The sequence below is a fragment of the Nannobrachium achirus genome (assembly GCF_963921795.1).
Source record: "Nannobrachium achirus genome assembly, chromosome: 15".
NCBI classification, from domain to species: Eukaryota; Metazoa; Chordata; class Actinopteri; order Myctophiformes; family Myctophidae; genus Nannobrachium; species Nannobrachium achirus.
In genome coordinates this window covers 46,629,118-46,641,625 of record NC_137822.1, presented here as the reverse complement: position 1 = coordinate 46,641,625, position 12,508 = coordinate 46,629,118, and the positions used below count along the sequence as shown (strand labels likewise).

Below are 12,508 nucleotides of genomic sequence, written 5' to 3'. Positions count from 1 at the left end.
CAGGATGCAACCGCCTGAAAACAAATGAGTCTGGCCCTTGTTCCACCATAAAGAATGTTGGTTCTAGAACTGGTTCTGTTCTAGATTTTTGGTACCTTGGTGCTTTCACAGAACCGGCTGCCATTTATTTTGGTTCCAGTTCCGAACCAACTTTTAGGGTTCTGAAACAATTAATTTACAATTCAATTCAAATGAGCTTTATTGGCATGCAAATACATAGTTTACATTGCCAAAGCAAGTGTCAAAAGATAATATAATAACAGTTGAAAAAGGGGAACATATATTATATACAGTTGGAGGGGGTACAGCATTGTGTAAACAGAGCTACAGTATGTCACATTGCGTCATTATACAGTACATGTGTACAGGGTATAACGTTTTTTTTAAACGAATAGCAGCAATCTTTTGCAGTTTATTTTTTCTCAATACAATTTAAATAGTGTCCAAAACAAGCCTCATATTTAGAATGTGTTTAAAGGTAGCAGCTCGGCACTTGCATGGAGGGCCCTGAATGGCATGGCTAGTGTATGGAACTCCAACCTCCCCCGACAAACCAAACTCAGCTTCTTCTATGCGACGGTAGAGTCTGTTCTCCTATATGGCAGTGAATGCTGGACCCTGAAGCCAACCCTGCAGAAGTCTCTAGATGGGTGCTACACCAGAATGTTACGTGTAGTGCTCAACATCAGCAAGGGTACACATGTTACCAACAAGAATCTGTATGCTGGAATATTAAGGGTGAGCGATAAAATATCAGCCAGGAGAATGAGACTATAGCAGGACACTGCCAAAGACACCAGGAGCTGCCAGCCAGCAAACTGGTGCTGTGGGAACCAACACATGGGCACCGATCACGAGGACGTCCCACACTAACATATGTGGATGTACTCAAGAAAGACACAGGAGCGCAAAGCACCAGCGAGCTGGCCGGATGTATGGAGAACCGGGATGACTGGAAGCGACGATGGAAGGCTCGTCTGAGGACGACCTAGAGAGAGCCAGCAGGTCTAGAAGTCACTCAGAACTGGTTCAATAATAGGTGGGGGAAATAAGAACCGAACCTGGTGGGAAAGGGACCTCATTATCCTCAAGGGTTTGCATGCATCTCTAAGCAGTATTCATTTTGACAGCACATTTTGATTTCGTTTTAGTCATAGTCCATTGAATAAAATTGTATATAGTTTTAGTCATATTTTAGTCAAATTAAATGTTTTAGTCTGAGTCTAGTTTTAGTTGACTAAATATCATACGACTTTAGACGTCTAAATCTACAGTTGATTTTGTGTTTTGTTTGTGATATTACACTTAGTTGCATGCTGAAAATAGCAGATCTACAAGCTCGCAACGTATAATAGTGGGGGTCCTTGACATGGAAAGGGTTTGAGCACCACTGACATACAGTATAGAAACTAGGGATGGTCCGATCAGGTTTTTTGGAACCGATCAGTGAGCACCGATCACAAAAGTTTGATCACCCGATACCGATCAATCACCGATCCGATCAAGTTATTATTTATATTTTCTAAATGTTAATATTTTAACTTTAATTCCTTCATTCACTCATGAATTCATTTATATATTTGCCTTATAGTTATTTACCAGCATTACTATGTATTTATTATCATAGCAGTAACTAATTATTCCTTCAGCACTGTGGATATCAATGCCCCAAAATGGCCTCAAGTGGGCATACTGAACGGCTGGTTGATCGGATGCACCGATCGGATCGGTGAATTTACCTTTTGATCTAAACCATCGATTATCGCCGATCTCGCTTTGATCGGCCCGATCTGATCCATTGCCGATTGATCGGTAACATCTCTAATAGAAACACAGGTGTTCTCACAAAACTGTTAAGATTTTAGAAGATGTTCTTAGAATCACTTCCTCAGGTCTTAAAGGGTTAATGGGTTAATTGGTTTACATGTGCTTTGGTCCCAATGAGCCGCTGTACTCACAGGGTTAATGTCATTATGTTAGGCCTTTCACCTTCATGCATGGAAACTAGAGCAGACCGCTAGGATTAGCTTTCACACTTCAGCACTTCTCCACTTCAAATATGATTATTCTGGAGGGTTCCCAGTTCAAACATGATTATTTTGGGGGTTCCCAGTTCAAACATGAGTTCAAACATGATTATTTTGGGGGTTCCCAGTTCAAACATGATTATTTTGGGGGTTCCCAGTTCAAACATGATTATTTTGGGGGTTCCCAGTTCAAACATGACTATTTTGGGGGTTCCCAGTTCAAACATGATTATTTTGGGGGTTCCCAGTTCAAACATGACTATTTTGGGGGGTCCCCACTTTGTTCAAATATGATAGTTTTTTGGGGTTACGGCATGAAAAGGTTGAGAACCACTGATATAGTGTTTGCATGTCATCAATACTCTGAACCCCTAATTGCTCCCGGTGAGTAGGTTGGTGCCTTGCATGGTTTCCTCCGCCACCGGCGTGTGAATGGGTGAATGCAATGCACAATCTATGTAAAGCGCCTTGGATAAAAGCGCTATATAAATGCACCATTTTAATACAGAATCTTTCTTTTCCTTTTCCCTACAGGAAAGTACCTGCTTCCATCTGCCTGTCAGCAGCAAACATGGCAACCATCCTCAGAGAAGTCCAACCTGCGGGCCATGTCCCAAACGCTGGGGAAGTCTGCTCCCTCCCTGGTCTTCACACAGGTAAACTACTTCCTGTTTACCCCCCTCCTTCCTGTTAGTCTCGCGTGGCCAGACTGTTGCCTCCGCGATTTGGTCAAATGCTCCCAGCATACAGTCTGGCAGACCGGGGAAGAAATGATGAGTGTGAGATGAGAGCGGAAGTGAAGCCCCCTCGTCACTTCCGTTTCCGTCTCACATCACACACATTTATCATTATATAAATAAAAATCATATAAGCATGTTTAGCGTGCTGCTTAGCAGAAATGACATTTTAAAATATATTTTCTTGGACGGTAATGCCCGTTTCCATTACTCGCCGTTCGGGAGCTGCTGTTCCAGACTCTATATAGCATTCAGAGATTGTGGAATAGTTGTCTGGCTACGCGAGACTACCTTCCTGTTAGCCCCCCCTCCCACTTCCTATTTGCTCCCCCCTCCCTTTAGTCCCGCGTGGCCAGACAACTATTCCACAATCTCTGAATGCTATAGAGACACATGGGCGCCTACAAATTCACGCCCCCTATTGTGACAGCGGCCCCACTTCGGGTAAGGAAGAACGGTGCAATGCAGCTGACAATTAAATCCCAATGAAAGGCATTGTGAAATATCATAATTTCAGTGGTTGACTACTGAGGCCATAGTGTTTTTTTTTGTTCTAATAAAGTGTCCCATGAGTTTAATTTTGCCTTTTTAAAGTGGCATATCTGTCATCTTGATACACTACCTACAATATACTTTAATATACTTCATCTGTGAGTCAAAAGTGCTAGCATTGGAAATCTTAAGTTTAGGTGGTCGCATGGTACACACGTCATGGACGCATCCCTTGAGGTTTTCAATACCCAGATACGCTTGTCTCTCATGACTGTTTATTTTTGGAAAATGATCGCATCTCGCATCTTCAAAATGGAGTCTTGCAGGTTATTTCTGGATTAATACTAACCTGGAGAATCCACTCTGTAGTTGAAAAAGTTGTGATCTTCAAAGTCGGCGCTAATAAACGCACAGCAGTAAAGACAGTGATGTCACTGAAAAGCGACAGGTTCCGTTTCTGCCGTTTCCCCTCTTCTCTGTTAACATTATGGGTAACCCATTCAAGTGGCAAATTAAACGTGACACACATCATGTATTTAAAAAACAAGAAGATATGTTGTCAGGGTCAGGCCATACTGTACATTTAAAAACATATTTTTTATTTAAATCAATATAATCTTCAGTTCGTGTAGGATTATTTTAATATTAGGCTAACCACAGTTGAATTGCAATAACTTTCTATGGGCTGGCTGTTTGAATTGTGGGCGTGAATTTGTAGGCGCCTGTGTGTCTCTATATAGAGTCTGGAACGACAGCTCCTGAACGGCGAGTATTGGAAGTAGTCACTGCTGCACTGAACTGTAGTCCCATTGGAAACATAACAGAAGCACACTCGCACAGAGTCATTTGAGCGGCATATTCTTGTAATGCGTGTATAGTTTTGAAAACATCATGGAAGTAACAACAACACCAGAGAAAGATGAAATAACTCCCCAACAATATTGAAAGGAGACGCTTCCAGTAGGACATGTTATTGCTACTGCACCAAGGGAGCGGGTGCGTCACATCCGCTTTATCTCCCAGACTGTATGCCGGGAGCATTTGCAAATTGCTTTAGGCAACAGTCTGGCCACGCGAGACTACCCTCCCTTTAAGCAGGTAAATATCCTGCTGCTTCCTGACCTATCAGAATGCATAAGCCTCATCCTTATCCTTACAAACCTATGTGTATGTGCTCGTGTGTGCGTGGCTTGTGTCAAACATTAGCGTGGACTCACACAAGCGAAGCTCTAGTTTCACATTGGATGTACAACGTTGCTGTTACTGGAGAGGATGTTTGTACAAGTGACTGCAGTCTGAGTTACAGACATGTTATGGTCATTCAGGGCTATGTGTTTATGTGTTTCTGGTGTCATAATTATGTTTGTGGCAAAAATTGAGTTTTGACAAAAATGTCCTCCACCATTGATCCCATGGTCTCCATACTCCATATCTGTAAGGCTGGGCCATATACTGTATATAAACTCCATATACTGTATATAAACTCCATATACTGTATATAAACTCCATATACTGTATATAAACTGACCACGGGTGGCATGACAATCGCTGGCGTGGCAAAGCACAAAGCCGAACAACTCATTGCTCTGTTTCAGCAGTTATGGGTAGTTTGTCTTTGTGGAGGAGAAGGTGTCATGGGTATCCTTAGGTGTCCATGAACTATCAAACCCATTATATTTGTTTCCCTGTAAGAGTGTGTGTGTGTGTGTGTGTGTGTGTGTGTGTGTGTGTGTGTGTGTGTGTGTGTGTGTGTGTGTGTGTGTGTGTGTGTGTGTGTGTGTGTGTGTGTGTGTGTGTGTGTGTGTGTGTGTGTGTGTGTGTGTGTGTGTGTGTGTGTGTGTGTGTGTGTGCACAGCTGATTCTCTGTGATTTCAGACTATGGGACGGTGGTGTTGGAAATGCTGTGAGATAACAGTTATCATAACACACAGCTCTTTGTATTCTGACCACTGGAGGGAGCTATTGCATTGTTGCAGGTGTTTGGACATACAATAGAATGTAGTTTATTTCCATCAGTGATTTTCAAGTCAAGGACCCCCAAAATTGATATGCATTTATCTGATGCATTGACCCCCAGGTGAAAAGAAGATTTGTATTAAGAAAAATTAAGATTATTAAGAATTCTCAAAACCTTATTTTTCAAAACAGCTTATTCTCAAATGTAAAAAATAAATAAATAAAATAGTAGATCTACAAGCTTGTACCTGGGCTATTTTCAGCCTTGCGACAACGCAGCATGGATGTGTGAATCAGGGCGTTGCTGAACCAGAGCGTTTGGGGTTCAGTGTAAACACTGACCTGGATGAACATAAAGGTTAATGAATACATATTAAAAATAGAGCGGTCATTAGTGCTTTAAAGGCCCGCGGCCAGAAGATATTCTGAGCTCTGACTCTTATCTAAAGATAGGGACACTGTACCACCGGAACCACCTCCTCTAGAGCAGTGGTTTTCAAAGTGGGTGACGGGGCACCCTGGGGTGCGGTGACGGCAGTCCAGGGGTGCCACAAGATAATTTAATAATATTTAGTATAATTTCAAACTTGAAGTACACATTTATTTTCAGTCAGTTCTAACCAAAATGGCTATTATCTCAACGTTTTCCTCGCAACATAATCACTAAAATATCGTCACTGTCGCGCAGAAACCTTGTATCTCCAAGTTTCAAATGTATGTCTTTTGGTAAAGCAAAGCCCTGCTTCATCATACAAGACTGTCGCACAAAACGAGTGAAAACAGCCAATCTACAAGCACACAATGCCTCGCATCGCGAGGCGTTGTGTGCTTGTAGATTGGCTGTTTTCACTAGTTTAGTACATTTTATAGATGATAAATACAAAACGAACGTTTTTGGACATACAAGGTTTCCACCCGACAACGACGATATGCTATAAATATAAGGTGCTGGGAGTGAAAATTATAATGTATGGGTGCCTCGAATTAAAAAAATATTATATATTTATGGGGTGCCCTGAGACAAAAAGGTTTGGGAACCCCTGCTCTAGAGCACTGGTTCTTATCTAAAGATAGGGATACCTCCAGAACCACCTCCTCTACAGCAGGGCTTTTCAAACTTTTCCTTATCAAGGTCCATTATTTATTCTGCATTTGAGCCACAGAACCACCATTTGATGACATTTAGCCTCTCAGACCCAAAACCTAGAATATGTTGTTGTCAGCATATTGTCAAAATAAGATTTTTTTCCACAATTCCATCCATGCTGCATTGATGTTGGTACCATAGGAGGTGTGTGTGTGTGTGTGTGTGTGTGTGTGTGTGTGTGTGTGTGTGTGTGTGTGTGTGTGTGTGTGTGTGTGTGTGTGTGTGTGTGTGTGTGTGTGTGTGTGTGTGTGTGTGTGTGTGTGTGTGTGTGTGTGTGTGTGTGTGTGTGTGTGTGCGTGCGTGCGTGTGTGTCCTTCCAAATCTTGTGTATACATGATGGTTTTGCTATCATTCTGTGGTACAATGGACGCTACAGTCTTAACACAAATGCCCACAGCTTTCTTTGAAAGAGGCATTGAATCATCCGACCTTGAGAAAGCCCTGAAGTAAAGACTAAATTGTGATTTATTTATTTTTTAACTACTCGCTAGGGGAATAATTTCTTCTCCACTGTACAGATTTTATTTTTATTTTGTCAGATTGAAAACGGTGGTCATGGTGATGATTGTATGGTAGGTTTTGGTAAAATGAGTGAGTAATATATACCGACCTTTCAGTTCCCTGAGAGCTGAGAAGAACTAGATTCTATGCAGCATTCTATAATTTCTTAATGTGTGTCTGTAGAGTCTAGATAGAAGATCACCGTGTTTATTTTATAATTTTTCATGATTATTATAAAATAATTTAAGCGGTTTGTCTGCCCTCCATTTAAGGTCAAGGACCCTCCCCAAATGAACAAATGTATATTTGGCCGTGGCCCCCCCATCTAAAACAAAATGTTGTTCCAGGGACCCACGTACAAGATGTGTCTTGTTAAAATGTTTCCAGAGTAATTACCTGTACACATTTTCAAAAATGTTCTTGCTTGAGATCGTCTATTTTCAAATAGCCGATGTATTATAGGTGGTTAAACATATTTTGATGCTATATTAAGACGTTTTCCTGGGGACCCCCTGGAACCCACTCAAAGACCCACAGGAGGGTCCCCGGATCCCTCTTTGAGAACCAAACTGGTCTGAGTTACGACACTCAGCCTTGTGAATGTTTGAGTTGTTGATTGATTGATTGAATGCTTTATTAACGCGTTTCCCCCAAAAAGGCACATAAAGTACAATTCTATACAAAAGGATTAAACCACCCAAGAAAGCACTTTGGCTTGATTCCATCCATTGGGGTCCTCTGTATTCAATTCATCGGAAATGTGCCTCTCTCTGGGGTCCCCCTGCACACTGTCTATGCACCCTGAAAGTCCTGGGGACCCCTTCCTTCCCCTCTCTTTGTGTTCTTCACTTTAATGTATTCAGCAGCCTGTTTTCCATCCATTACATCAACATGCTCCATCACTATTGACAGCAACACACTGTTTACTCTCACTGACGTAACTCCTGGCTGTCCGTCACTCTTTAGGCTGAGCAGGTCTAATGAAAGGATAGTGGAAGATTTGAGCCTGGGAGTTAAAGGTATTCTGTTCTTACCAGCTATGAGTGGAATAGTAACGTTGATTGATTGAATACACAGGACTACACTGGTTTGTGTTTTGTCCATTTTAACAGTCCTTGTAAAATTGTACCACTATTTGGAATAAAGTATTCAATCAATCAATCAATCAATCAATCAGGGGGGAGGGGGGATTTTCTGGAAGATCTGACGGGGGCATCTGTGGCCAGATAACATATAATTGTTATCTTGGCACATAAAAGTTTGGGAACTACTGATTTAGACTGATTTAATTTATCCACTATTCAAAAATAGCAGATCTACAAGCTCACAATGAGCTTGTAGATATATGTTATCTCTCTCTCTCTCTTTTTTTTTTTTCAAAGCGAACATATTTAACTTGCTTCTGGGGGCTCCCTGTCTGGAACGACATATTTTGAGATGCGGCCAAATATAAATATAATTCTAGGGGTCCTTGAGATCAAAAGGTGTGAGCACCACAGATATAGAAACATAAGTTTTATCAGAAAGCTGTTAAGATCTAGATGACATTTTATACAATCAGCCTCAGGTCTTAACTCAAACACACACACACACACACACACACACACACACACACACACACACACACACACACACACACACACACACACACACACACACACACACACACACACACACACACAGAGTTATGGTTTGTCTTTTGTCCTCCTGTGGTAAGTGTGTGTGGTGTGGTGGTTTCTCCAGCCTGATGACAGTAAATCAATGGTTGTCCTTCAGGCCTGATGTGGAGATAAGACCTCATAATCCTGATGTCTGTGGTGTTTGGAGGACACAGACGTCCTCTACCTCACACACACACACAGAGGTTGTGTCGCTGTGTCGTTTTGAGAAAATACCTCGAAAACCTTTTAATGTCAAGAACCCCTAGTAATATTATGTATCTGACTGCCGACCCCATCTCAAAATATTATGTTAACACCAACAGTTCCTCTAAATCCTAACCTAAGTTTTCAGAAAAAACATAATTATGTTCTATTTAAAAAAAAAGAATAATAAAAAAAGAAAAAGAAAATCTTACTATATATATAGAAACATCAAACATATAATTTTCCAAATGTCTGTCTGAGTGAGTGTCTGTCTGTCACAGCGTTTCTCCTCCTCGTTTTCTCCTCAGTGGCTGGTTGTCTGGCCCTGTTACAGATTTTGTCCAAAATCATGCAGATCGGTACACAGTATCTCTGTAGCCATTAAACCAAACGGGTATTTCTTACATTGATGCTCCTACATATTATCATGCAAGCACCAGTTAAAGTTACTTTCCATCCCTCATATACTGTGTGCACAGTGCACATCCCATAACCCACACACTGCACATCATTTCGGAGCTCATATCTTTGAACGGGTAAGGGCTAGTCTAAAGTAAAGTGACACTGATGCTTTCCTGCAATCAGAGTAGCCAATTATTTGTTAGCCCCCTTTTCTCCCGATTCCAATTAATTCCTACCTTCTGTACACACATTTCTGTGTTGTCACCACTGTTGCATTACTGACTCACCTGCCAGTCAGGAGTTACAGAGCTGTAAGGGTCCATTTGGTTCCATTTGTACACTCTCAGAGTTACTGACCTGTAAACGTCCATTTGGAACCTTACAGGTTCCAAAACATTTCTCTGGGCAACATCAATGCTGATTGACTGTCAGGACACAATGGGTGGAGTGGGGGTGAAGCGAAGGTCGCTTCAGTTGGATTTTTCCAAGTGGGGCAAAAGATACAGAAGCAAACGTTCGCACCGCCCCGTTCGGATGGTTCACGCCGCACCCATTCGAGCCGTGCTCGGTCACGTGTCGTCTCGTCTTTGCATTCACTTTGTATATGTACTGTAATCCCGCCGCTTGAACCATCCAGATTTGAACGCAGCATAAGGGTCCCTCGTGGTCCCCAGACCTTATGTTGAGAATCAGTGGTGTAGAGTGGGGGGGGGGGAAGAAAAAAGATGGGGACCAGTTATGATCCCTGTGGGACCCCAGTCAGTGAAGTACATATCATAGGGTTTTAAATCGCAGTGCAATACTGTTGGTGCATGTTAATTAAATAGTAGTGCAATACTGTTGGTGTTAATTAACTGCATTTGGTTTTAGGCAACAAACCATTTGACTTGTAAAGATGAATGAATAATATCCCTAATACATATAAATTGTTTATGCTAATCGCTCACCCCATGGAAAGTCAGACAAATGCACCTCCCATTATTTACGTTGCAACAGTTAATGTATTGTTGTCATTATTCTTTATTAAAAATGCATTATTTATGTACTGCAGAACAGGGGTCTTCAACAGGGGGTCCGGGACCCCTAGGGGGTCCTCAGAGTTACTACAGAGGGGTCCTCCAAATCTTTGTGTGATAGAAACCTTTTTCTCCTTTTTTATATTAACCACTTGAACCCTAGCGTCCATATTCAGAGAACTTTAGCCAAAAATAGCAGATCTACTGTACAAGCTCACAATACCTCGCGCTGCGAGGCATTTTTTCGGCTATTTTTGGCAAAGACGTTTGGTGTAGAGAGGAAAAAGAGGGCAGTATACGATTCAAGTACTAATAAATCTGAAAATACAAATTGACATGAATCCAAAATACACTGATGATTGTGCTGTTAAACAATGAAACTATATGGAATCTATGAACAGGTAGTGGGGGTCCCTGCTTCATCTCTCTCTCTCTCTACCAAGGGGTCCTTGGCCTGAAGACGTTGAAGACCCCTGCTGTAGAATCTAGTTAGTGTGGCAGCCCCTGCAGGGCAAACAGACTATAGTACTGTAGTCCCACTTTATTCCATCCATCCATCTTCCCCTCCCAGATAAACATGTCTTTGCGGCTCTGCTTCTCCCACAGGTTTCACAGCATGCTCTTGGTCCATACAGTATGTCAAATCTACCAGCTTCATCGGGAGCATTTTGCTAAGAAATACGTCCAATATATTTATATAAATGTATTTGTGAATTCATTTTCTCCATTGACTTTGAATTAAAATTTTAACTTTTATCCCAAATATGGAGATGACTGACCTCATAGACCACATGAGGCTGACTATGACTATGAATATGTTCATATATGGCCGTTCCAAGATATGGGCATAATATTGATGACATCATGGATCTCCATTTATGGGCATAAAAGGGACAAGGACAGAATGGTTAGCACCGACATAGGGACATGGACTGACAGATTTGCCTAGTTTGACTCGCAACCACACTTGCAATTTACAATCGCATCTTTCTAGTTTAATGTTTATATTCTGATCTACATGTCGGCTATAAAAGGCGAACGCCCTGTAGTAACTCTGAGGACCCCCTGTTGAGGACCCCTGCACTAACCTAATGATTCCAGCAGCTTATTGAAGCTTCAGTAGCACTAGTCATTCTGGTCCATGCTTGCTAACAGGAACCACTGGGCTTGGCTGCAGATTAAGCCATTTAGGGCCTAGAAAAAGAAGCTCACAGCGTGGCACCGAGTGCCGCGCTGCAAGCTTGTAGATCTGCTATTTTGGAAAAAAGTTGTGAAAATGTCTTTGAATATATGTATTTTCAAAGCAAACGTTTGTAACTCAAATTTTGCTTCTGGGTGGTCCCTGGAACTAGGTATTTTGAGATGGGGGTCCGTGGCCAAATAAATACCATTTTGGGGGTCCTCCACATGAAAAGGTTTGAGAACCACTGACATAGTAGTCTCTCAGGAACAGACTAACTGAGCTCCAGTTAAGTGAAAAGGACCTTTTCTTTGACGATGGCTAAGCCAGATTGCTGACATAGAAACATAGGTTTTTTTCCAAAAATCTTAGAAGGATTCAAAAGACACTTATAGAATCGGGTCAAAATTCAAATTTTCACGATTTTTCAAAAATAGCAGATCTACAAGCTCGCAGCGCGGCACTCGGTGCCGCGCTGTGAGCTTGTATATCTGCTATTTTTCAATAGTTAAAGCATAAAATAATGAAACACAAAATGTGTACCCGTTCTAAACGGATTAAGCAACAAGAGGCTGGATTTACTTAATATTCAGCCCAGCGCTGCCTGCCCCGCTGAATGGAAATGAACACACAGACTAGAGGGGGGGGGGGGGGGCAAGAGGCAGAGAGGAAACCCACCCAAGCAAGAGTGTGAAATTGTAGGATGGAATTGGCGGCTCCGTGGCATTTGGAAAAATAACTTTTTTTCCAAATGCTAATGTGGTGCTGGGGGTGAATGAGAGGCCACTAGCTGACTGGAGGGAGGGGGAGGGGGGGGGGATAACAAAATCCTGCTGATAAATGAGTTGTAATCAATACACAGTGAAAGCCTGGGTATTCAGTTAATGGGTCCATTTGGTTCTGTTTGTACACTCCCAGTGTTATACACCTGTAAGGGGACATTTCAAACCCCCTCAGGAAACCGGGGTTCGCTCATTGTTCTGACGGGCCGCTGTTCCGACTAGTGTCGGCAGGTTAGTTACTCGTCACGGTTACTGAGGTTAGGTTTACGGCCGGACTACACCAAAAAATGCGCGCATACGCACGCACTGTCCGTGAAGACGCTCGCGTATGCGTAAACGCTCCAGGCTACACCAAGGAGGCAGTATATGTGAGGAAGACCAGATAGTCTGTGTAGAAAACGCA

General features: G+C 42.1%; 1 protein-coding gene across 2 annotated transcripts in view; it reads left to right on the top strand.

The window, feature by feature from the left end:
* Positions 1-12,508, top strand: part of mast4 (microtubule associated serine/threonine kinase family member 4) — a 184,276-nt gene that overhangs the window by 66,640 nt on the left and 105,128 nt on the right. For both annotated transcript variants that reach the window (XM_080743788.1, XM_080743789.1), the window contains one exon: positions 2,562-2,683. In XM_080743788.1, coding sequence (XP_080599914.1) covers positions 2,562-2,683 — 122 coding nt within the window. The remainder of the gene's footprint in view (positions 1-2,561; positions 2,684-12,508) is intronic.